The sequence below is a fragment of the Polyodon spathula genome, chromosome 19, assembly GCF_017654505.1.
Source record: "Polyodon spathula isolate WHYD16114869_AA chromosome 19, ASM1765450v1, whole genome shotgun sequence".
Taxonomy (NCBI): Eukaryota; Metazoa; Chordata; class Actinopteri; order Acipenseriformes; family Polyodontidae; genus Polyodon; species Polyodon spathula.
The window spans coordinates 12,977,910-13,005,800 of NC_054552.1; the positions used below are offsets into that span (position 1 = coordinate 12,977,910).

At 39.6% G+C, this 27,891-nt stretch overlaps 1 protein-coding gene across 3 annotated transcripts in view; it reads left to right on the plus strand.

Moving 5' to 3' along the window:
• LOC121294460 (very-long-chain 3-oxoacyl-CoA reductase-B-like) overlaps nt 1-27,891 on the plus strand; it is a 133,949-nt gene that overhangs the window by 74,560 nt on the left and 31,498 nt on the right. For 2 of the 3 annotated variants that reach the window (XM_041218164.1, XM_041218163.1), the window contains exons 2-3: nt 19,264-19,310; nt 19,846-19,921. In XM_041218164.1, the coding sequence (XP_041074098.1) occupies nt 19,264-19,310; nt 19,846-19,921 (123 nt within the window). Of the gene's footprint in view, nt 1-19,263; nt 19,311-19,579; nt 19,584-19,845; nt 19,922-27,891 lie in introns of all 3 variants that reach the window. The other variant, XM_041218162.1, reaches the window with a different exon arrangement.

Here is a 27,891-nt window from a genome sequence, read left to right on the forward strand (position 1 = left end):
AAAAATGGGGGTGTTCTAAAACTTTTGACCGGTAGAGTGTGTGTGTGTGTGTGTGTGTGTGTCTATATATATATATATATATATATATATATATATATATATATATATATATATATATATATATATATATATATATATATATATATATATATATATATATCTTACTGCTAACACCTCCTGGTATGTCAACGCTTCTGGATGGCACTGTGCATCTGACTGTTGCCTTATTTAAGCTTGCATATTATTGGACAAAGTCTTCTGCCATCAAGTGATGTATTTTGTTTACTGGCTTACTACATGTTGTGCAGTTCAGGAAACGTTTGATACAATCGGTAAACTGTCTGTAGTGTTATGTTTGCTCTTATTGCGATGGATCAGTGGCTAGTTCGTGGAAAAGAAAAACACAACAGCAGTGACATACAGAGAAACCAGTGGCATGCTGGATTTTTTAATTTTTTTACCGTGGGATTTTAGCAGCCACAAAATAGTGGCATATATAAAGAATGTTTTTCACCTGGTCTTCTGCACCTGCTATCAAATTAGCACTTTGCCATTAATAATCAATTTAAATGATACCAAAATGTATACTAAGTGGATGCAAACATTATAATGAGATGTAAGGATTTTGCCTTGCACTTGGGTAATTGCTGACTTTCTAAAAACTTTACATTGTAGAAGTGAGTAAGTGAGTGAGTAAGTAAGAGCTGTATAAAAGCACACACCTACCATTGGCCTCAGGATGGCTGCTGAGGTTCACTTTCTGATACGGTGACGCTTGGCTCTTGTTGAGAACAGGGATGAAAACTTTTGGAGAAGAAGGGCAAGATGGAGAATACCCCGCATATTCAGATCCAGGGTCACTTTGTTTAGGATGCAGTGGTAAGGCGTCATCCTAGACCTAATAGCTGAATTTTACCTTTTCATCACCTGGTTGACTGTCCTCACTGTAGAGGACCATGTGGCCTCTTTGGTAGCATAACTGATCTTGGCTGAGGCTTATCCAAATCACTCAGCATGAAATTGAGTTACCTCAGCAGTAAGGACTTTCTGCTCAGAGAACTTTACTTTCTTTTCCATGCACCAAGAGGACTTTTCTGCCCTTCCTCTTTTTTTGTTTGGTTTGAGTTTTGTGCTCCTAAAATCTCATACAGTGCCTACAACTCTGTACTAACTCACCTCACCTCTGCGCTGTAAATGTGGGTGCTAAATAGCCTGTTGCATAGGTGGTGCTCATTGTGACCCCCATTATCGTGATTGCGGATCGTTATTTGTGTGTGTTGAATAATTGGCATAGCTTTTCAGCTAACATAGGCTGCAATGCAAAATAGTTGCCTGGCCACAGTGCAATTTGGATTTTGTAGCCGCAATTGTTTGCACTACGCCTATCCTTACATCAGCCCCTATATTTAACTTTATAGTATAAGCCACTATTTAATTTGTTATCCAGATGTAGTCTTTTTGGAAATGCACTTGGTGCTGAAAGAGCCCTTCATGTATTAAGCACTGTATAAATGCACATTATTTTGGTAATAGAACACACATTAAAATCCACTGGAGCAGAACTGGGCAGTATGTTAATTGTTGCAGCCTTACCAACGATTCTGGTTTCGATTAGACTAGTAAGATAAGAACTCCTGATACTCAATATGCAATACTTCTCATTGAACGTTGCATTTTTCATTCAGCATGTTTATAATCCACTTCATAGTGCAATGATATTTCTTAATTTTAACCAATCAATGTTAATTCTTAGGCTGCAACATGTTGCCCAAGTAACTTCAACAGCCATTTCACAGTGTGATTCTTTTCATGTGTAGCGACACTGAATAGCTGGTATGGTGTGTAGTTAAACAGCACAGTCGAGGTCCATGTGTTGCTTACTATCACAGTGGTAGGTACCAATGAAATGCTGCACGCTGGCACTACTTCCCTTATTACATACAGTGCTTTGATTTCAAGGCTTTGTTCTTATCACGGTCTCTGAAAGCTTGGCAGCTGTGCACTGACTGCACCATCCTTCTTCTGACTCACAAGCCACCTGCTGGAGTTTGATAGTACAACCTCTTCTGACTATAGACGGATAAAAAAAGATAATTGACAGTCAAACAATGCCAATCCGAAAATACCACTGAATAAAACTAAAATATTAGTGTTTTATGAATAATTCAAAGTTAAACTGGTTTCATTGTTTTGCTGCAGACAAGACTCTCACAAAATCGAACAGATGTCCCTCTTCAGAAGTGTCCTTCAACATAGCTTTGCACCATGTGTATTTTTGTATTGTCATTTTTATATTATTTAAGTATAGTTGTTTGTTAAAAAGATAGTTCTAAAAGGAACACCAACATTATCAATGGTCATATGCACTACTGTATGCTGTAATGACTCATTTCAGCACAACAAGCACTGTGAACTTTGGTTATTCACACACAAAATAATCAAGGTGATCTCTTTATTTTGTTAATATTTCTTGGCACAGAGCCATTGCAGATATGAAATCTAGATACTTGCAGGGTTCAACCCAGTCTTTCACAGGATTACCTTAAGTAGACCTCCTCATAGGTCTAGTTTGGGCTAATATTTATAACTTATAAATTAAATATAACTTTTCGGTGTGTACTTTTGACAAGTCCCCAAATTACTGTAATAAAGCACTTGCCTTTTAGAAAAATATATTTGTTTTGCGTGACTGGTTCTTCACTAAAATATCACGAAACAGGTTAATTGAGTATGTTTCAGAGGCATATGATTTTTATCCAAGTGCCCTAGCCCACTTGGTCAAGCATATAAATTACCTGACTGCGGTGCCCTGCGGTTGGATATGAAACCTGAATCTGACCCTTCTTGTCTTACCTAATGCACTCTTGACTTACTATATATGGTTATTTTACCTCATGTACTCTTTATTTAGGTTCATTTGGTATATTATATAGTATTTTTGAAACTCAGGAGTGTGAAGCATGCATGTGGCCTCCTATAGAACTCTCAGACTTGTCTTTTCTCTCAATACAGCTGGTATACCATATAACCATTACTCTTTCCCCTGCAGATGACCCCTATGACCCCAGTGGACAAAATTAAATGATTTCATGTGGTATTTCTCTGATTTATTTCTTAAAGTAATTGTAGCTAACAAAATAACGACATACATTTTTCTTGCCGTGCAAAATATTGGTCTCAGAGGTGCAGTTATGAAACATGTTTTAATGTGAATTGTCATTTTAAAACATATCTAATACTGCACTAGGATCATTGTTGTCTTGTACTTCCTTGGTCAATCCACCTAAAAAGTGAGTTTATCCCCACCACTTCAGGCCTTCTTTCCTGTCAGTAACCAACCAGCTACTTCCCCTGTTGACTGAATGGCTTTGCAGCCAGTAAGATCGTGCAAGGCAAGCAAACAGATCAGATGTCCTTTTTAAAACCTGTCGCTGCAACTTATTGTTCTTCCAAAACTGTACACTTGAGACCTTTATCGTGAATGTAAGTGCAAGATGGGTAATATTTATAAAATCCTTGTGTTGGCTACAAGCATTTTAAATCCACCATGGGCAGAGTGTTGCAGGGGGACAGGTAAATGGTTGAACTCACGTTTTGAGAGCTCCCAAAAAAAGACAAAACATTAGACTTGGATTCAAACTTAGAGCAAAGCTAGTTTGACAGTTTTTATGCATTAATGGGCCATATCAATGATACCGAAGATAAAGTTCCAAATGTCAACATTTAAAAAAAAAAAAAAAAAAAAAAAAAAAAAAAAAAGTTACCTTAATACCAAATGTACGCTTGTCTTAATACTTTTGTTTTCATTTTTAAGATGAAATAGATTGATAAAATACAATTGCTTTACAGTATACGATCGTAAAAATCTTTAGTTGGAAATAGTACTGAAGATCGTTTTATATAGCTGTTGGCTAAAAAACTTTTAAAGGGCATATGAAGTAATTCCAAATAATTTGACCTCCCCTTTCAAAATTATTTCATAGCAAGATGGTCTGCTGCAGAAAACAAGTTATGCATCACCATCTAGTGGCAGGAAGCAGTACTTCAATGTTTGTTTTTTTTTGTTTGTTTTCTTTTTCTCAGTCTTGTAATGTAGGATAAGTATAAGCCAATGTAAGTACATCACGTTTAATGTTACTTACAGCAAGCACAAATTTTAATAGGCATTTGTTCCAGAACACGGTCTATAATTCATATATTGCCATTTATCATATTAAAACATATCTACCATTGCACAGATGCTCCTTTTGCATTCACTTGTCTAGGTGTAAATGTGAGGTTTATGGACACCATTAAAAGTGTATTTATTTCTAACTTATATTTTTCATAATTGATCCGTTCAAACTGTATGGAAAAGCAAATGGCCCTAAAAGGAAATTAAAAGGCACGAAAATAAATAATCCTAGCTTCTTGAAGCTTTGCTGCTTTTTGAAAAAAAAAAAAACTTGAAAAATGAAAATGCACTACTGGCCCCAAGGTTCCTGCAATCCTAGGTGTAGATGTAAGACTGATCAGGGACTGGGATCGAGTGAGAGGTAAGCGTGTAGTGGAGAGTTCATGAAATCTGTTAACTACAGTGGTCCACTGGCAGACCTCACATATACATCTTTTAAGCTGCTTTTAAATCACATGGTTTTACAAAAATATAATATCTGTGGCTCATCCCAGAAGTATTGACATCCATAATTTCAGATCAATCGGATGTTTAAGCTGTCAATGTCCTGTTACTACAGCTCTCTCCATTTAGAATGTTAGTCAGGAGCCCTGTTACACAACCATGCTGTTTGTGTTCCGCCTTATAACAAGAAAGTAAGTGCTGGTGGAATGGCATTATGAGGTAAATAGGAGCCATGACCATGTTGTCTTCTAACTGATTCCACGGTATAAAGGGCTGCTTTATAAAGAGGGAGCATCTTAGTTGGATACTTCAGTACTGATTTTCCATGTCCACATATGAATGAACACATTTGTAGTTTCATTTGAATTAACTTTACATAGACAATGCATAATTGTATTTATTGGTGAGTGATGTGGCTAGGAATCTTGGTGAACCAAAACTTTTTAAAAATCATAATCGAGGATGTGATGAAAAACAGATGCAAATAACATGAATGACACATGGGTTCATACAGGGCATTCTAATGTTAAATTCTTAAAGCAAGAATGTTGAACACCCTCTGCTTTTTACTATTACCAAAGTAAAATAAATTTATTTAAGAAGTGTGAAACTCATTCAGTGTGTGTTCATTAAGTCTTTCTTTAGATTTCCCTTAGATTCTCTAACTCTGAAGCATAAGCTTTTTGCACCAGTCTGGGCACTACAGTATCTTTAGCCACTCTTCATAACAGACCAGTTTCAACTACTCATTACTTAAAGGTTTTCTTCTCACGACCAAACTGTAACATCCAGCATTCTGTGTTGGTGTCAACCCCCATTCTAACATTGAAGGCACTTGCCGTCACTGGTGCTGCAGGAGAGCGCATTGCAAATATCTAGCCCCTGCCCTTGGGCTATTCCTATTTACATTTGGTATCTCTTCTCTCTGTCTCTCTCTGTCTTATCCCCCATTTGGCTGGTTTTCCTCCCTGTTTTTCCATTCTCTTGTTTTGAAGCGATTGTTCAGAGCTGCCAGGATTGTGGAGTGACTGTAGTGCCAGATTTCTTGCTGCAGTCATCTTGCTTAATTTAAGAGGGGTCAGGGTGGGACAGGCACTAAACATTACATTAAAGCAAGAAAGCCCATGCAACTTGCAAGTTACTAAATTACCAGAGACAAGAACTGCTTTTGGGCTGTTTCCTTTATATGCAACAGAAAAAAAAGTTATGTTAAACAGAAAACAAGTTGATATATTTTGATTGTAACATGCTCCATATGCTCCCTATAGCCTCTGTTGTATTGAGTCATACAGCAACAACCTAACATTCTCTGTGACTTGGTGTTATATTCAACTAGACTAAGGGGTTAGGCCACATGTGTATTAAAGATTTGAAGCATAAATGAAATGGGAAGCAATGCATGTAAATGTACCTTACACTGTTATAATGTAAATTAGTTTATGAAACAGAGGCTGGCTGAAGCTCTTATTTTGTCTCTGGTGATATTCAGAATATACAACATTTGGATTATGGATACTTGGAATAGTTCATTTTCGTGACAGAGTATTTCTTTTAAATTCTTTCTACATGCAAGTGATAATGAGCCTGATTCACAAAGCCTTAACTAATGAGTTTTTTAAATGCTGATAAGATTAATTACCATGTAAAGATGTTCCTGCTTTAACCGTATTGCTGCTTTTTAACTAGAAAATGCACCTTTAAAATGGCAGAGAAGAAAACCTATTAGCATTGTTTTACAGTGAAATATCCTGGCCAACTAATATCTGGAACATAAGAGCAGAACATATACAAACACGAGGAGGCCATTCAGCCTATGTAAGCTCGTCTGGTCCCCAGCAGCCAATTGATCTCAAAACTTTGGCAAATTGGGTCTTGCAGGATCCAAGTGATTTCTGGCTCAACAAGCTCTCTTAAGATATGGGCAGTAACCCCCAGGATCTTGAACCATTAAGATTGGAGACTTCCCCTAGGATAAAATCATGGAAGGAACCATTGTTAATGTTGAAGTGTAGCATAAGCTACATCTGGCAAATTTGAATTCACTGTATTTGCAAGGGTTTGCAGGGCTGCACTGTGCACTGATTCTGTTCTTGCAATGGTTATTGTAATGGTTCCCTTGTTGTAACAGTGCGCAGGTAGTAATTCACCACTGGAGGAATATCTCCAGTTTTCAATACACAGTACCTGCCTTTCATAATGGGTAGCCAACAATATTTTTGCCCATTTTCTGTTTGTTTTGGATACACAAATTGCATAGCTATTATGGTTTAGGCGTTTCATCGGACCGGTACTTTTTTGATTTTTCATGAATGTCGTCTGTATTTGTAAGGAACAGATTTATAAACCAACAGTATCCAGATTTTTTTTTTTTTTTAAACCAAATCAAGTTGCAGGTACATTATACTCACACTAACTCCAACCCAGTGCAGATTTATTTTTATTTTGTTTGTTCATTGTTACTTCTGCATTTAATAATTGGTCAGTGTATTGACGATTTATTTATTTATTTTTTCATTAATCACATGATTTGATTTTCAAAATGTAGGCGAAATCTTTCTGAAATGGCAACCCATTGTTACAGATTTAACAGATCTGTAATGTTACACAGCTTACTTAGAAATCAAGTTTTTTTAAATGTATTTATTTTTATATACATGAACAGATTAATGTATTAAAATAAAACCAGGACTGGTGTGTATTCTGTTTGAATTGGTGCCTTTGTAGTTTGTGTTCTGTCCCAGTGTTTGCATGTGTGCTGCAGCTTGCTGGTGCTGCTGCTCCTGTGTGTTGGAAGGTACTGAATGTTTAATGTCAGGAAGCTGAGTAGCTAGTTAGTATTCCAGTGCTGTAGCTGTACCAGACAAGACTGCAGCAGTGAGCTGCTATTTTTAATCTCTCGCATTCTTTTTTTAGCCCATTGAATTTTTAGTAGCAGTGTCGTGCTGTCAAGATGTCAATAATCCTAAACGTGATGGAGCTAAGGTTCTTGCTCTCTCTTCCCCTGAATCGTAAAGAAATATTTAATAGAATATTTCATGTATTTATTTATTTTTTTAATGCAGTTGAGTGCCTCTGCCCCCCCTGATCTGTATGTATTTTAATTCAATTGTGTGCCTCTGCCCCCCCTGATCTGTATATATTTAAATTTAGTTGTGAGCCTCTGCCCCCCTGATCTGTATGGATATATTTTAATCAGTTGTGTACCTCTGTCCCCCCCTGATCTGTATATATTTTTAATTCAGTTGTGTGCCTCTGCCCCCCCTGATCTGTATGTATTTTAATTCAATTGTGTGCCTCCCCCCCCCCTGATCTGTATGTATATATTTTAATTCAGTTGTGTGCCTCTCCCCCCCTGATCTGTATGTATTTTAATTCAATTAAGTTCCTCTGCCCCCCCTGATCTGTATGTATATATTTTAATTCAGTTGTGTGCCTCTGCCCCCCTGATCTGTATGTATATATTTTAATTCAGTTGTGTGCCTCTGCTCCCCCTGATCTGTATGTATTTAGGGTCAGTCGCTGGTATTCTTGCACGTCATGAGCTGCTTCCACGTGAGGGGAATTATCCTACACTACCCTTCGCCCACGCTCTCACACTCCCCAGTAATGACCTTTTCAACACTGAAGAAACAAGCTTTGTTCTCAATTCTGCTGAGTTCTGTTTGTAGTCATATCGTGAAAATACTTTCTACACACTAGTTATGGTTAAGGTTAAGATGCACAAAGTGTCTTAAAAAAAAAAAATCCTTATGACCACAGTCTTACTTGGCTATGCTCAGGAATATATACATATTTCTGTCCACTAAGCTTTGAAATTCTATTGGGATCTCTACTGGCAGCATTTCAGATCCCACTGCAGGAAGTACGACTCTCATTGCACAATAGTTTGAAACATTCCAGTTTTTACTGTGGGCTTAATTAGACAAACCATAGAGAGCGAAGGCTCAAGCGTATCTAATGATGTGTAAAACATGGAAATGCTTGTACTGCTGTGCAGTGGGAGCCCATCCCTTCTACAGTACCAGTGCCAAACCCAAATGCTGACTGATATTAGATTGAGATCTCTTACTAGTGCAAATGTCCTTTTGTAATACAATGTAACCATTTTTTCTTTCTTTAGTTGGTATTCCATGAGAAAATGTGCAGTGCTCCTGCGTGAATGCTGAGTGAGCAAGGGAAACAATAGTGCATAGTTAAGTCTATAAAATGGAGGGACGGAAAGAAATGAGTGTCATTCTGAAGACTAATTTGGGATTTTGTTGAGAAATTTTGTTTGCAAAAATGTTTGACCACCCACATTTTGTTCACTTTCTATCACTGTTGGCATGACTAGACTAAAATGAGTAGCCAACAATGTTTCTGCTACTTGTTTTAGTACAGGAGACAATCATAACATTATTTGTGTACTTATTGAATTGACACCCCTACACCAGGATTCATACTCCTAAATTGGGATCAAAAGTGTGCTTACTAACGCAATGTGAACTAAAACTGCTGGTTCACAATTCTTTACACTCCTGGGAGTGGACTGGTACAACCACAAAAAACAGGAATACATAGCTGTTTTTCTTTAAAGAGGATCCATTAACATAATTTCAAGTTATTATGTGCCGTGTGACTATTACATTGGTAACGCAGTGTTCTCCTAGACACATAAGAAGTTAAAAAGTGGTGATCTTTGCTCAAAGTTTGCAATAAGATTACCATGTTAACGTTTCTGGCAAAGGTGGACTTTTATAAAAATGACCCCATCCCAGGAGGGTGGGAGGGAATGTTGGAGCTCACCCGGCTCCGGTCAAAGACTGGACAGACAGGGTTGCCCTCACAAACCTGGACACCAGCCTTCTGGTGCCAGCTGGCCTCAACAGTCTCCTGGTGCTTTTTTTGGCTGGGGTGGTTCTGGGCTTCTGTAGGGGAGTGCAGGGTGTCCCCATTACCACTTCTTGGCGCTCTTCTCCAGAGGATTGTCCCATCGATCATACAAGCCCTGAATTTGTTGTTGATGGCATCGCTTATGGAGGATCCTCCATCAGTAGCTGCGGCTTCGCCAATGCACCTCTGGTCGTGAGGAGGGCAGCGGCACTGGCAGTTTTTTGGCTGGTTTTCCACTGTGCTCCCCTCAGCAGAATGTGTGCGGCTGCAGGGGGTGGCATGGCTGTTGCCCTTCTCTCATGGGCAGTGCCTCCGCCTGTTGAAGGTGACTCCTCCCCCTGTGGCTCTGGAGAAGGCAGCAGGAATGTTGAGCTTTTTTGTTCCCCCACGGACGTCCGTTTCCAGTCCCAGACTCCTCCATACCCAGAGTAGCCTACTCCATACACAGTATGATGTATTACTGTACAATGAACAGATTTTACAGTTATAAATGTTAACGTAAGTTTTTGTTCAAGATCATCAATGCTCTTGCAGCCAGTGCAGATGGCAATGCCACGTCAGTCTTTCTCTTTTACAAGTTGGCCTAATCCACCCGTCTCTGGCTGTCTGTCACACGTGACATGGTGAACACCATAACTGGCTTGATTTTGCACCAATCCTCAGCAAACATTTTTACACTCCTAGCCTTGTATAGACATTTTCTATAATCTGATACATGTACACAGTTATTTTATTCTATACTCCTACCCCCTAGCTTTATTCATTAAGGACACCAGTGACTTGCAGGAACACATAATTTACCTTGCTGATACAAGAGCACCTTTGCTGTGCATTTAGTTGACAACGATACCTGCCAGGTGTCTGAAGTGCAATACAGATTAGTCTCCATATTGTAATCGTAAGCAAAACAGATAAATTATTCCCCCCATTTGCCAGTATAGAGTATTACTGCAAGAAATAAAGTATATTGTTCTTTTTTAGTATACAAGGGTGTGTATATGATTGTTAATCACATATAGTAATGTCTTCACAAATAAATCAGTGTGAGAAGCTTTTATACTTGTCATCTACAAATAAAATCTACTTACATGTCTAGCTAATAATCACTATAAATTATCCTAATTACAATCAATAATAGTGTCTTCAATGGACCCTTTTTGGTGCACCAGGGAATTAAGTCAAAAGTAAAAACTACAGATTTTACAGCATAAACAAAAGTTTGCAATATGAACTAGGGTGGTTGGATGACAAGGAAAACAATAGTACCTTTTCAAAATCATCAACATTTACTTTAATAAACATCTGCATCAAAGGATCCTTTTGAAAGAAATACAAACGCTGAAGGAAGTGCATACTACAACATTAGTGTCTGTTTATTAATACTTATGCAACATTGTAATGTGCTAATGGATTTACAGTCAGTTCCAGAATTGTGGCAGTTCTAGAAGCCAGAGTTTAGTCACAGATTTTATGAAATTTACTGAAGCAAATGCAATTTGGTAATTTGCCAATTGGACCAAAAGTGTACTGTTTAAATGCAGTTAGTCTGTGCCCATATGCTCAGGGATTCCTAATATATTTTGGTTTTGATGCAGTATGACAGTTTTCCTCACATTGTTTTTGCTGTACTTTTCAGGAAATGCGTTGCCCTATGCTGTTCGGATATTGGGAGAAAAAAAAGGTTGGCCGTACCAATGCAGATTGCTCAATTCATAGTAATTTAGGGGAGGCGATGTTTACATGTCTGTGTCTGCCTAGTAATTAGGAAAAGAATGACTCTGAATATCGTAAGGAGAGCTTCATGTGTTGCCATGAAGAGTTAAAAACAAGAGAAAATAATTAACTTGTTGTCACGCACATTTCAAATTCACACATTACTTAAGAACATAAGAAAGTTTACAAAAGAGAGGAGGCCATTCGGCCCATCTTGCTCGTTTGGTTGTTAGTAGCTTATTGATCCCAAAATCTCATCAAGCAGCTTCTTGAAGGATCCCAGGGTGTCAGCTTCAACAACATTACTGGGGAGTTGATTCCAGACCCTCACAACACAAGCATGTACACGCACACACATAAGTAAAATAAAACTTCTACGAAGTACAAGTTTTAGTACTTAAAAATAGATGTGTAACATCTAAAAGTTTTATTTAATTAAAGTAGCAGGGCTTGAATTTCAGTGTGGGATCGTGGGAATTGTGTATTTTCCAAGTTGCTCCCGTATATCTGCAACTTTCAGTGTGGGAAAATCCAGCAGAGATATTTGAAGACACCAAGCTACTGTATTTTCCACCCAATTTAGAATGCCTGGAATGGTACAACAATCTCTAAGCAAGTGTGTGTCAGTGACGAAAGCATGATGAGCCGCATTCTGAGTATTTCTGAATAAAATAATAAAAAAAGTGCTGGATATTTTAAGTGCAAGACTTTATTCTCTCGTATGTGATTCTCGGCCACTATATTTAAGCATTATAGAAACTCCGTACACTGCAGTATAAGTAAGCCCCTTCGTTTTCAATTTTTCTTTTCTTTTTCCTGGGAATTTATTGGTGTTTATTACAACAACAACAACAAAATGGGTGAAAGTTGGTGCAATAAAATGACTGAGTTTTCTGGGTAAATATCAGGGTTTATTTTGGCGAACAGAAGGACAAAAAAAAAAAAATAGATGCTTTGACAAACAGAAACTTACGTGGTTTACAAGAACTTAAAAATAATTCAGAACACTATGAGGTGGAACACTGAGGATGCGAGAAGCAGCACGGCTCAAAGTTGGAACACTTGTTGCATGAGAGACAGCAACGTGCAGTAGGTGAGCTGGGAATCAATTCAGGTTTTTCATTGACCTTTACATCCTGTATGAACTTTGTGCAGTAAGAAGCTGAGTCGGAATTCACTGCTGCCACATCCTTCCAGGTAAGTGAATGTTCATTTAAAGTCTTACTGACACACGCTGCAACTGTTTTACTATTTACTGATGTTACAAACTCCAAGTCGGCCACAATGAGCTCAAGCTTCTCCACAACAAAATAAAAAAATGAAAACAATTACCAGGGTAGGGCGGTCGAGAACATCTTGCGAAAAATCACAATTCCAGTCAACCTCTCTTTAATTTTGTTGGTAAGGGCAACATCATTCTCCTTCAAATATTTATTGGTGACGTTGATTGAATTTGGCAAAGATTTTGCAGCTGGACAAAACTTTTGTCCATACTACCCCAAAGGACCATCAGCAAAACATACAGTGGCTCTGAAAAGTATTCACCCCCTTCGACTTTTCCACATTTTGTTGTGTTACAACATGGAATCAAAATGGATTTAGGCTTTTGCTACTGATCAACACAAAGTCCATAATGCCAAAGTGAAAAATTAAATCTACAAATTGTTCTAAATTACAAATATATAAAAAAGAAAATAATTTATTGCAGAAGTATTCCTTGAGTCAATATTTGGTAGAGGCACTTTTGGCAGCAATTACAGCCATGAGTTTATTTGGATAAGTCTCTACCAGCTTTGCACATCTGGACACTGCAATTTTTGGCCATTCTTCTTTGCAAAATTGCTCAAGCTCCGTCAAGTTGGATGGATACCTTTGGCGAACAGCAATTTTCAACTCTTTCCACATATTATCAATTTGGATTGAGGTCCGGGCTTTTACTAGGCCATTCCAGGACATTGACCATTTTGTTTTTATGCCACTCCAGTGTGGCTTTGGCTGTATGTTTGGGGTCATAGGCCATAGGCCTCTTGGTGGCCTCCCTGACTAGTGCCCTTCTCTCCCAGATACTCAGTTTTTGAGGACAGCCTGTTCTAGACAGATTCATAGTTGTGCCATATTCTCTCTCTTTCTTAATAATGGACTTTACTGTGCTCTGGGGGATATTCAGTGCCTTGGAAATGTTCTTATATCCTACCCCTGATTTTGGTGCTTTTGAAGAACCTTATTCCGGATTTGCTTTGAATGTTCCTTCGTCTTCATGGTGTACTTTTTCAACATTTATTTATCCACAAATGATTCAACATTCAATATCCATGTGTGAAAAAGTATGTTAACCTTTACATTAAGTAACTGATGGCACACCCTTGAGCAGCAATGATTTCAACTAAGCATTTCCTGTAAGTGTTAGTCAGTCTCCCACATCGGTTTTGAGGAATTTTAGCCCATTCGTCCTTACTGAACTGCTTCAACTAGGTGACAGTTGAGGGCTTACTTGCACGAACAGCTCACTTCAGGTCCTGCCACAACATTTTGATGGGGTTTAGGTCTGAACTTTCACTAGGCCATTCTATCACACAGAATTTCTTTCATAGACCTGTTGTATGTTTAGGATCATTGTCTTGCTGCATAACCCACTTTCGGTTCAGCTTCAGCTCACGGACAGATGGCCTGACATTCTCCTCTAGAATCTTCTGATACAGTGCAAAATTTATGGTTGTGTCAGTGATGGCAAGCCGTCCAGGTCTTGAGGTTTCCATGTTGTAACAATAAAATGTGGAAAAGTCCAAGGGAGTTGAATACTTTTGAGAGCCAGTGTAGGGCATGGACAAATTAACTTACTGCATTGTGTTGATCTCAATCTTTCTGCCGTGCCCATATGAACAATAATTCCAGTGCATGCTAATTTCTAATTTGACCACCTTTTTTTAATCGTGTTGCTTGCTCTCCAAATGTTCATTTAATCCGGTCAAGTGTCAATTTTGATGCAACACCATTTGCAGCACAAACAGTCAGAGAATTTTGTTTACATATTCTCTACTACGTATGGTATGCCTAATCGTGTTGCAACGTACATAATATGAAAGAGAATTTTCATTTGATATGTTACATGCATGCAGTACAAATTATACAGTAGTTAAACCTACATAAATGAAAAAGGTGAAAAACAGGCAGAAATAGGGCTGAGTGTAAAGAGTTTAAAAGAAAGAAATGGAGCGCTGGTTTAAAAGAAAAGCACCTTTTCTTCACTGTATGGTAAAACTTCACGTTTTGCAAAAGCAATGGAGAGAGCTCTGTCTCACAATGATGAACAGCTGTTAGATGTCCTGAAAGGAGCTTATTTTAAAACACCAGTGTGAATAATGATGCAGTTTTTATTTTTAAATATAAATAGAATATATATAATATATATATATATATATTATATATATATATAATTATATTATATATATATTATATATATATAATTTTTGATAAAATATTATATTTTGCCATTACCCCCTAAAATTTTGGAATCCAACCCCCCCCCCCCCCCCCACCACCACCACCACCACCACCCAACCACCCCATTGACTGCAGCATAGGGGGAAATCCCCCCCCCTGAACACAAAAATGAAATTCAAGCCCTGAATAGTCTATAAATGCATGCGAGAACACGGGGGGAGGGGGGTTACACTACAATACAACAAAAAAACTGTTGCATCCTTAGCCCTATGTGAAGATTGAGAACAGAGGGAATAGGTAAAAATACATACGAGGGTCCTGAGCAGCTTCATGCACTGGCAGTTCTATAGGCGGACTACCAGCCTGAGCATCCTAATGTTCCTGTACACATCTGCCACTCCCTATACCCTGCCTCTGCTCCTAGAAGTCAGTGATTGCTGGTATGCAGTAGAAGTGCAGTAATAATGTGAGACTAAAAGTTTGGTTAGTTGTGCTTAATAAAATGCATTTATACAAACATTAATAATAGGCTATACGAGATTTTTTACATTTGCGGCGTCTTTTGTGTTATTTTGTGTGTGGTTTGCTATGGCTTTGCTGAGGAATAACAGGAGATTCTGCCATTTAAACGGAGTCTTGGCTGCTAAAATCTCATGAGACAAGCATGATTCTTGCTCTGGTTTACGTGGGTTTTTACAACTGTTTTTATTGTGAGAAAGTGATTGACCCTGTCCTTAAAGTTGCGCAGACCAAAAGACGTCCTTTTGCTGTTTCACAATGTATTCACGTGACAACGTCACAGTCCTGACTGTAGAGTAATTTTCCATGTGCATGTAAACTCAGCCTATGAAAATTATAAAAATCTATTGTTTACTGTACCTCAGATGATAAGGAATTTGAATTTGCTCTATAAGCAATTCTATATTTAGTTATGTTCTAGGTGTTTTTGTAGGGGGTATTTTGAATATATTACTCTAATTTTCTAATAACTGTAGAGGACAGACATTTCTATACAATGTATTTTTCCACGCCCTGTTGTAGCTCCGTAGTGCTCCATCATTTTGAAATTCTGTACTAACAGCCATTCACACTTGCTGGAAATCTGATCAAATGAAAAGAGAATTTGCTCAGGATCCATGACCCTACTATTTTTGACACAACTGATTTAATTCCCAACAAGTTTCTTACATTTCTGTTCAGAGCAATCCAAAAACATTATATTGTGTGGTGTTCACTAGTTTTTGTGAATCATCTAAATGCTAATGTGGCCAACATGAATAACATATGTTTTCATTGGAGTACAGGGTTGTGCTTTTAAATGATACAACACTGTTTTCTTAGTTAATATGTTGTGTGTAGAGAGGCCTTTTTATTGTAATAGAAATCATTTTGCAGTTTGAGCTCAAGATGACACGTCTTAAAACAATTTGAGACGCCCTGTATACTGCAAATTAACTTGCTGTTTCCCAAAGCTTTTTATTACCTGTGTTACATGTGCTATCCGGTTCTCTTTTGATTACATTATTGGGCAGGCTGTTCCTTTTGTTTGGTGCAGATTTTCTGCAGGAGTAAGCTATTTCTACCTAAAATCCATGTTGTTTTAACCTTAAAACCTCAAGTCTCCCTTTTAATTGAATATTTTATTTGAGGGCTCTCTCTTTATTACACCTCTTTAGTAATAAAGCTTACCATAATACATGTGCACTTTCTTCATGTTTCTCCGTGCTTTATCATCTCTGTGCTTACCCATGCTTTTGTGCTGTTTTGTTCTTGTTTTGCTATGATGTTTTCTGAATTAAGAACTCTTCTCCAGTGAGGCGTGAGTTTCCTGCAATCCCCTTGCTTCACTGCTTCACTACCTTTATAGCTATTCTCCCTCCCACTCACGCTGTGGGACCTCCGAGTTTTATAAATACAGACCACGCTTCCTCTGTCTGGCATCCCTACTTCGTTTCTTAACGTTGCATTCTGTGCTCTCCAATCAGTTTTTTCACTTGTCAATGATGCCTTTTTAAAAATATGTATATTTCTGTTGCCTTTGCTTTAAAATAGTTTTGATATGCTTTATTGTGTATTAGAGCCCCCTAAACGGGCTCATGATTATGCCTCCCACCCTTCCCTAATACCCAACAGCCTGCTATGGAATCTGTCTCTCTTTTACTTCCCAAACTCGCACACCAGGTTTTTTAAGATTTATTTTCAAGCTCCCCCCTCTTCTCCCCACCCCCTTTCATTCTCCCTGATTTCTATTTTTAGTCAGCCCTGTGATTCTTTTGTTGTACGTCATCCCCCCCCCCCCATGCAGCTCTGCTGTGGCTGCTGATATTAATCGAGAGAGAGAGATGGAAAGAAAAAAAGCAGGGAAATCAGAACAGCATCTCACAATTGTAGTGTTCTGTGATATATTGTGCAGCCCAAATAGCAATGCAGAAAGGATGTGCCAAACCAAGAGGTGCGGCATATTCTACAAGACACTGGGCAGTGAACACACCATTTCCAACTTACAAGTTACTGGTAGGTAGGGTTTCAGTTTTAAGTCAATCTGCAGTCTCTTACCAGCCAAAGAGATGAGTTACAAAAACAAAAGTAGCTACAAAATGAGAGTGGCTAAACGGCAAACTGTTCCAATATGTTTAAAATTAAACGGCACCAAATTATTAATCTTTATTTTTTCTTCTAAATTTTTTTTTCTTCCCAAACATTTAAACTGCTGCTGCTTCGAAGCTGTGTGACAGATCAGGTTCTGACTTGGCAGGTAACAAGCTGGATACATTGGCTGTCAGATGCTGAATTTTGCTGCTACGTCCTTGCAATTGGTGCCGTGACTCATTTTTTGATAAAACCTTACAAAATTTTCTTGGGAACCAGAAGCAGAAGTTTCTACGATAAATTTCTGTCAAAATGGCTGCCACAAATCTTATCGAAACACTCCCTTAACAGCAAACTGCTGCTATTTGAACACTATTTGACCAACAAACTCCAAACATGGTAGTTATTGTCCCAGAAACAATGAAATACAAATATGTCAAAATGGTTATATTTTATAAAACAAGATGGCCACCAGATGTATGTGGACGTCTGAAATTTAAAACTGCCTCAGTTGACAAACGGTTTACTTGACTAACTCGAAACTTCACAAGCATCATCCTTGACACTGTAGCAATACAACTGACTTTTAAGAAACTCACGTTAAACAAGATGGCTGCCTGACACATTTTTGAAAAAAAAACTTTCAAAATCGTCCTCTGTGGGACAGTTGAAGTTGCTGATTTTAAACTGGGTACATTGAGAACTAAACACGCTTAGACAGGTACTGATGCTGGGGCTTGGGAGCCGTAAAACTGCCTGGCAGTTCTAGTTATTATTATTATTATTATATTATTATTATTATTATTATTATTATTATTATTATTATTATTATTATTATTATTGTTGTTGTTATTATTATTATTGGGTTTCTTTGTAACCTGGCAACTGCAGCTGTAATTCCATGTGTGCAGCGCCCCTTATTGGTAGGAATAAAAATAACACTCTAAGAATTTGGAAGGCCATTATAGAACGTTGTGTTGAACATCGAAATGAAGCTTTCAGCATACTCAAATTATTTACCAACATGTAATCTATATATGAATTCATTAACTTAGATTTTATTGATATGTTATGTATTGTTTTTAATCCAATTCCAATGCTATGGATAAATGTGACCCATTCAAACATGTGAAAAAGCTGCTTTGTATCAACAATATCTATGCCTTTTTATATGGCGTAGATAGATGTATGTAAACTATGTTTTAATGTTATACAAGTCTGTCTGTTTAACATACTTCAGTAACATAATGAATTGATCAAGGTTACTTTCAAATTGAGCATGTGTATACAGCAAGTGTGGCCACTTCCGCTGCCTTGCCAAACTTCAGTTACTTCTATTAAGTTATTCAATTGGGCTGAATTCTGATGCTTGAGGCACCGTTTTACATTGAGCGCCATCTTTGGTCCAAATGAAACTTCTTAATGTGAAACTGCAATAGTCATGAATGTGGGCAGTCATTTGTATTAAATGTGCCATGCATACATGTATGTGAAATATTGTATTAAACATCATTTTTGCCATGAATGGCAGAATTCAGTAAAGCGCTAATCTATTATACTTGCAAAACTGAACATGGTTGTGGGATAGTTAATGAGTACGTTTTCACACAAGTATCAAGTAATGTGTAAACTGTCAGGCCCTCGCAATTACAGTAGATTTAAATTCCAGATATTTGCAAAGACATTGCTACTAATTCAAGTGATTCATCTTAATGTATCACATTTTGCATTAAAATGCTTTTGTACATGTTATGTTTCTATCACTCCTCTAGCTTTATCATAAATTAAACCATTTAGAAATGCTTGCACTGACAAAATCACTAATTTACGCTGGGTGGTAATTGTGAGAAAGCACACTTTCTTTGTTTTAATGTACCTAATGTTTGTGTTTTTCAATGTCAAAATGAAAGTAGTATCCAGCAGTAGAGAAAGAGCAGCTGCTGTTATGTGGTTTCACGTAAGTATTTGGATGAAGTGTTAGTCTTTCTCTCATTGGATATGTCTGACACTTTCTCTTTGTTTGTATTTAGTTGTCACCGGAGCTACAGATGGAATTGGAAAAGCCTATGCTGAGGAGGTAAGACTTCTAAAACGTACAGCTACATGTTACACTAAACCCTGGATAAAATATCTACATGAACTGATACAGAAAAAGTGGGGTTGGTTTGTTGGTATGCTATAACGTGGTATATTTCATCATTAAATGATTTCATCATTCCCTTTCTTCTGTATGATATTCATATAATGATGAACGTGTATTTGTTTTGTTTTTTTATTTCATTTAGTGAACAAATGTCTTTTGTAAATATTTAAATGCTTCACTTCCAAATGCTGTCGACATTCAAGATCTGTGAGTCCTTGCATACATTTCTTTCAAAATCACACATTTGAGACCTCTATAATCAGGGGTTCAGTTTTGTGAACCCCTGTCTATAATGAGTCTGTGCATGGCATGGGAAATGTATGGGATTTTTTTGTTAGCTATATTGAAGTTTTGCTCTTGTTTGGTTGTTATGAACGTGTGTACCAGCACCTTGATGCCTGTGTGATTGCTTGTTTCTGCTGTGCTGTGTGGATCCGCCTGGTCAGTAACGCTGGTGTTTCTTCCACAGCTGGCTCGCAGAGGAATGTGTGTCGCTCTCATCAGCAGGTCCCAGGAGAAACTGGACCAAGTTTCCAATGAGATCAGTGAGTTTCATTTAATCTCCAGTACATCATGCTCCTGGGTTACACCAGCAGGGCTGTCGATTTCTATTTCTGGGGATATTGTGTTCAATGGGCTCTATTCTTTGAGATGTTGCCATCCTGCATGTACCCCAAATTCTCAGACCTTTCAGACTTTTTCATACATTGCTCATTCCCTACTCTGCTCTCTCAAAAGTGGACAGCATCTTCTGCTGGGAAAGGTTTGTTTGCCAAATTAAGTAAGCAGAGTACACTTTAATATCACATAATAAAACACAGGGTCAGGTACATAACCTTTTAGTTTTAAGAATAGCGTATTGGCTTCAGCAGAGTATTTGATTTAAATATTTCCAGCTTCCTGATTTGTAACCAGATACACTGATTCTTCAACATGCACTATGATGCTGTGACTGGTCACAACTATGGCAAAATATGCCCCAAATATCCTTGTTGCATGCCGGTTGATTTACCTTCCATTTCAGCATTGATGTTTGACGCAACGTTGTAGACCCCTGTGTCATTTTTTTTAAAGCAAGTTTAAGATTTCAAAGCCTGTTAGCTTTTAAGCAGCACCGTCCCTAGAATAATGACCGCTGAACCTGATTTACTGAAGATCTGTGAGGTTTAAGTATTCCTGATTTTATATTCAGGAGTTGATTTCCTGAACAAGAGTGAACCTGTAATAAGCAGTGAACAGGGCAAAGATAAAAACCAAGTGAAACAGATTCAGTGCACGTGGCCATCCTTGTCCGAAGACAACTTGAAAGTAATTTGAGGATGACCGTTCCAAAATGAGTAAAATAAGCACCTGGATTCAAAGGGGGTTGTAGCCAACCACTTGGAGTCTTAGTGAAAATATCTAAAATCAGGTGATTGTGAGCAGGTTAGTTTGATTTTATAAAGCAATTCGGTTTCATTTAGAGACATGAAATTTGTTTGTCTGATTTACTGCTCTCTATCAGTACATTGATTGAATTCAAGTATAAAAGCATTATCCATGTAGTCACTTATAAAATATAGTAACAGGCTGTAATAAACCAGCAGACTAAATAAAGGAGAATTTGGGGTATTTTTTGGGTGTTAGCGTCAGGCCTACAAGAGGGTCTATTTTAATGTTCAAAACAGCAGCACAGATCTTTTGACCTCCTTCCTAAACAATGCAATGTAACCTTGATCTTTGACAGACACTTATTTACACAAAAATTATATTAACAAGTATGTCATTAACATGTATCCTCTGCTAAGGCTGTGGTGAAGAAGCTGATGACCATGTATATTGGCAATATGTACAGAACAGAGAAAAAATTGGCAAAAAAAAAAAAAACACAATGTGATTGATTCTCCAGGTATATGCCAAAATGTAAGGGACATACAGATGTACAGACAAACAGACACTCCCTTACATCTGCAAAATCTGTTAACTAAATAATGTTCATACCAAGTTTTGTGACCGTTGGATAAGCGGTTCTCCGGATAGATGGAAAACATCCACTACAGTATATCTCCTTAGCAAGAGACTTCTACCCAGCTGGGAATGACAATAACATTCCTGCAGGAGTCATACAAAGTTAAAAGGCAACTGTATTACGATACCCCACATTAAACGTGACCCTAAAGGCATGTAAAAACATGTAACGCAAACAAGACTCGGGTGATCAACCAGGTCTTCCTGAACAGCATGGGTTGAACAGCAGTATAGGAGCTGGATATTAGAACTGTCTGATTCTTTAATACATGTTACTGGGGAAATATCCATCCCTATGCATGTTTTATTATACTGGCCCCTGTTCTCCTAATGCGTGAACAAGGAGATCTGCACTGAAGTGTTTCAGTAGTTTGTTCTCAGCCTTCATGCTACATACCTTTTGGTTCCCTTTCAAGTACGAAATGTAACCATTACCCAGTGAGATATAACATCTTATAGCCTGAATTACCTGAGAACTTATATCAAAGCTGCTGCTTTTAAGAGCCCCATATCCATCAGGTGTTGTCTCCGCCCCCAGGAAATAAATACGAATGACGCATAAGGCTGTGCACCATTTTGTCTTTCAGTCTGCCTGAGGAATGAGTGAGTTTTGACTTTGTCATAAATGTAACTAAGTTGATTTAATTCACATTTTTAAATAATTTTGCTTTTTTAGAGAGAATTCTTCTTAGCTTTATGTTCTGATAAAGTCCCCTCCGTGGCTGTTTGCCCTGTACGAAGCCAGCGGTTCTCCCCGCCCCTTCCCTGGGATTCAGCACTGTGCTGTCAAATTGGCAGGATCCTTTTCAACTGGAAAATATCGGTGCGTCTCTATGCCATTGCTTTCCTGCACTGATAACGAAGTCTACCAGATTTTTCTAGTTATCAGGCAACTGCAGGCCCTGTTTTACAGTGCATGCTTGCAGTTTGCCAGTGGCTTTTTCAGAATTTTACCTGGTTGGGACCAGAGCCTGTACCAGAACCAGTACCAGTCAGCTACCCTTCCCCTCCTCCAAGGAAGAGGAATAGGAGACACCGTAGCAAGCATTCTGGTACTGACTGGGTTGCGGGGCAGATGGAGAAGCTTTTTGAAGCTATGAACCAGCAGCAGTCCCATTTGTTGCATGAGGGTGTCACCAGGTCACTGCCCAGTTTGTATAGGGTGCCCACTTTCCACCTGTTGAGGCTCTCTGGTGCAGATGCCTAATCTAGCATTGCTGCAAAAGGACAGTTCATGTCCTAATAAACAATACCGCGTTACTGAAATGATCGTGAAAATGGTATATGCGACTTCAGCATTTTGCATACGTCTTTGCAGCTACTGTAGCATACTGGTGGCTTACCAGTCCATGCTGCTACAATCCATGTCCTCGGACCATAGGCCCTTGCCCCTTCAGTTGGATGAGCTGAGCCTGGTCAACAGCCACCTGTTGGTTAAGTACAATGGTCAGGTCTTTTGGCAGGAGCATGGCTGCATTGGTGGCAGCAAGAAGGCAGCTCTTACTTTTTCAGGTTCGAGTACCTAACATGGACAAGGCGTCGTTACTGGATGCACCTGTAACACCAGGGCATACGTTTGGGCCGGCAGTGGACAAGATGCTAAAATGCTCTCACCAAGCATGTGAGTCTTCCAAGGAGTTGGCACGCCTCCTGCCCAAGCATAAGCCCCCAGCCCGTAAGCCAGCTAAGTATTAGCAAAACAGGCATCCTCAGCCACAAAAGCAGATTCAGGCTCCTGCAGCCCCTACTAGAGCTAATGCGCAGAACCGTTTTTCGCAGTATGCAACATGGAGGCCGACGAAAATTTCATCGCCCTGCACACAAGTTGCAGGTGCATGCTTCTATGAGGGCCCACCTGGAATATTGGCCATCATGCACCACTGACTCCTGGGTGATTACTGCCATCAGGGCTGGTTACACTCTACAGTTTCGATTTGGTCCTCTTCCCTTTCAGGGCATGATCTCACCTATGGTCATGAACTGTCAAGGTGCTGTATTTTTGTCTCAGGAGGTGGCAGCCCTACTGCAGAAACAGGCAATTTCAATTGTTCACCCTCTCAGCGAGAGAGAAGGGTTTTACTCCAGGTACTTCCTGGTGCAGAAACGAGATGGCGGCCTCAGACCGATTCTCAACCTCAGACAGCTCAATCTGTACTTGAGTCTGAAGGTTTAAGATGCTGACAATGCAGCAGCTGTTGCAGTCAGTAAGGTCAGGTGACTGGTTCACTACATTGAACCTCAAAGATGCCTATTTTCACATCCCTAGAAGACCCGGCCAAAGGAAGTACTTGCGGTTCACCTTTCATGGCACCACGTATGAAATCAGTGTACTGCCATTTGGCCTTACTGTAGCTCCTCTCACTTTTTCAAAGTGCAAGGATGCAATATTGGCCTTTATGAGACTAAAAGGCATCAGTGATCAATTACCTGGATGTCTGGCTGATATGTGCCGAGTCACCAGCACAGTGTTGCACACGGGACTGGTCACCAGCCACCAAAGGTTAGCTGTCATGGTAAACCAGTTGTAAAGCTGGTTAACACCCTCTCAAAGGGTTGTCTATCACTGTGTAAGCCTCAATTCCAGAAACATGATTGCCAGTCTGTCGGACGACAGAATCCAGAGGTTAACCCGTCTGCTTGGAGCTGTTTACTGGTCTTCCAGAACCTTCTGGGCCTCATGGCAGCAGCATCCCACATCCCCCCTTAGGGCAGTTATGCAAGCGTCCTCTCCAAGCTTGTTCAACCACAGGGCCCAGAACCGTGTCGTAGAATGCCATCACTTACTCAGTGTCTTGTCACCTGTGTATGGAGGCTGTCTCATGGTGGGGGAATAAAACAGTTTATCTGCTTGGGCACGGCTCTGGGCTGTGTCACGAGGAGAGAGGGGGTGACTACAGATGTTTAGGATGGCTGGGGAGTAGAGGTCATCACGGGTCCAAATTAGTCAACCCGACCACGAACTGACAATTATTTACCCAACCTGACCTAATGTAAAATTCTTGTTAGACCAGGACCTGACCCAGCCTGAGAAAAGTAGAATGCTTTTCCTTTCCCCACTGACTAGATACAGTGTTGAAGCAGTGTTTTTTCCTCAGTCAATCTGGAAATCTGTCTGAACTACAGACAGTGTTTATTCCATCATGAACCTACACAGAGGACTGTGAAATTAAACACATAATGTTTGTGTGAAAGGTACAAAGATAAATACATTATCTGAAAATCAAATCAACTGAAGGATGATCTTGAAAATTTATTACAAAATTAACACAATAGCAAATGGAATTGAGATGTAAAATTTGTGTTTTGCAAAACTTAGTTTCTTTGTCCAAATTAAAAACAAAAAATTCACACACCACAGACTTGCATTTTTCTGTTCATGGAATTTGTTTTTCTTAAGTCTTTCTTTCACATCTTTCATAAACAAATCCATTACTCCGACTTAAGAATAATCTAAAGGAAACGTCTTCAATATTGGTCACGTGTCAGCTGCTGTGCTCTGCAAGCCATGTCGTGCTACTGGGAGAAGTCAATCCATGCAACAGAAATTATGAACAATGATTTTTAGTGCTAAAGAGAGCCTTTAATAGTAATCGACAGTTTGTGTATTACTGAGTAAACAAAATCGGACTTGACCCAACCCGACCTGAGTGTTGCATGACAATTTTGCATCTGAAAAAACCTGTTTGATCTGGGTGGGGTCTCAGGTCCTCGGGTCTGGGTAGACCCGTGAAGACCTCTACTCTGGGAATACAGGGAGTGTGGGAACCCCCATGGGAGGGTCTTCACATAAATGTTTTGGAGCTGCAGGCAGTTCATTTGGCCCTGCAGCAATTTTTTACAGCGATACAAGGGAGACGTGGTGATACGTACAGACAGCAACTCAGTGTTGGCTTATATGAACCACCATAGCGGTCTCCGGTCTCGGTCTCAATCGTGTTGCCAGGGAGCTTTTGCTTGGGCTCACGAACACATGCTTTCAGTAAAAGCAATTCAACTTCCAGGGGTGAGGAACTGGGTATCGGACCTCCTCTCCCCCCCACAGTTCAGAATGGCGACTTCACCCAGAGGTTGTGAATCTCATCTGGGAGAGGTTCAGGTGTGCACAGATAGATCTCTTTGCGACCCTGGAGTCCACCCATTGTCACCACTGGTATTCCCAAGTGGAGAGCTGTCACCCGCTCGGCATAGACACACTGGCCCACAGATGACCCAGGACTCTGCTCTGCTCTGTGATTTCCCACCATTGCCACAGTTCCACTGTGCATGGAGAAGACTGGGCCTGGGTGTTCTTAGTAGCCCCTAAGTGGAGCAGGAGAACATGGTTCTTGTCACTGGCACTACTCCTGTTCGGTCAGCTGTGGGAGCTGCCGGCTTAACGTGGGGGACTGGCAGCCAGGTCCAACAGCTCTGCAGCTTGGTCTGGCCCCTAACCGGAGATATTTGAGCCTTCTCAGTTTATCTGCCAAAGTCTTTGAGCACTTCAGAATGCCAAAGCAGCGTCTACACACTCCCAGTATGGGTATCAGTCACGTGAACTGGACCCCACGACATGTCCCATGGCAGATATACTGCAGTTTTTGCAAGACCCTTTATGATGAAGGGAACTCTCACTCCATGCTTGAGGTCTACCTGGCAGCTATCTCAACTTGCCATATTGAATTGCCATTTTAAATTGTCTCCCCAGGAGCACACTTCCTGATGGGACAGTTTTTGAAGGGTGCTCAGAGGTTAAGACCCCCTAGAAAAGGACCTTGTCCCTTGCTGGTAACTTAATGTAGTGCTGGATGTGCTTACGAAATCACCATTTGAGCCTTTAAATTCCTGTCATTTAAAGACGGCTTTCTTGCTTGCTATTACCTCCGCTAAGTGTGTAGATGAAATGCAAGCATTTTTAACAGCAAAAGCCAGTTTATTTTTTGCGGCGGCTAGAACAATGATTACTGTCCACACTAATCATGTTTTTCTCCCTAAAAGCAGTTCTGCTTTCCATATCAACCAGTCAGTGGAATTGGAGGCCTTCCATTCACCTCCTTTCCAGTCTGACGGAGAGAAAGTTCCACATGATCTGCCTGGTTAGGGCACTGGCGTATTATGTTGACCGCAGAGTTGGCGACAATCAGAATAATTGTTTATTTGCTTCGGGTCTAAGTTCTATGGACAAACCCTGTCTAAACAGCGACTGTCGAGGTGGATTGCAGACAGTCAGAATTGCATATGATCTAGCCAACGTGCCCCCATCAGAAAAGGTCATTGGTCACTCCACAAGAGGCCTTGCAACCTCCTGGGCATTGTTCCAGGGTGCAGACATTTGCAACGATTCATACTTTTACCAGGTTTTACTGACCTGAATGTTGTAACCTTGCAGCATATACACTGCATGAGGGTTCTCCTTCACTGTACTGTGGAATATATGCTATGGATCCTCATCGGTACTCAGCCAGAATGTTAAAGGCAGTTATTTTCCTTTTTAGCACATCTGCTGGTGCTGCAAGTCCTTCGTTTGCGACGGCTTTGGTATTGTATCCCTTTAGGTAATGGTTAAATTTCATACTTGAAAGGGAACGCTAGGTTGTTATTTATTATAACCCTCCTTCCCTAAAATAGACGTGCAACCATTACTCTTCAGGGTCACTGCGTTCATACCAATGCAGCAGGCCTGAAAAGAAAATGGCGTTGAGCCTTATGCATCACTCGTATTTATCTCCTGGGGACGGAGACAACGTCTGACGCATGCAGGGCTTTAAAAGGGGCAGCTTTGATATAACTGCTCAGGTAATTCAAGCTATAAGAGGCTGTATTCCATTACGTAATGGTTAAATTTCTATTTCGGGGAACCAGTTATGATCATAACCTAACACTTGCACTCTTTTTTCTTTGTTGCAGTAATCCCTCACTCCTCACAACTCCAATTCCAGAGCAGGATGCTAACTAGACAAAACCTACTTGTTATGTGAAATTAGCATATCGCGCTGTAGCATTGGATCCCCACATACACAGTGAAAACATTTAGCTGCAACACAGCTGTCAGAACATGCGGATAGCTCTGACGAGTAAAAACAAGCACGCATGGCTCAGATTTTTTTGCTGATTGCAACCTAATGTGTATCTATAAAATGATGATCTTAAAAAAAACATTAGGAATTCCCTTTTAAAGACCTTTAAGCCCAGAAATAAATGCACATTTCATTCTTTACTAGGCATATAGTCACAATAGTACCCTCCAGATGATTGACAAAAACGGCTGCACTGTGTCGTGCCTTATTGCTTACTTAACTGATGGCTCAAATGAATAATCTTTCAAATATGTTTCTCCTTTGTTTTTGAGGGTAGTGCTGTTTTATACATAAGAAGATTTCTTTTTTGTACTAGGAGTCGGACTCAGTGTCGGCCTGAATCCCTTTTTCTCATCCTGGGTCTCATGCAAACATGAACTCTTTTGAAAGGCTCATTGGGAGTCTGGATTGCGGTTGTTTGCTAGCTATGGGCGGCGAGGGTCCTGTAACAGCAG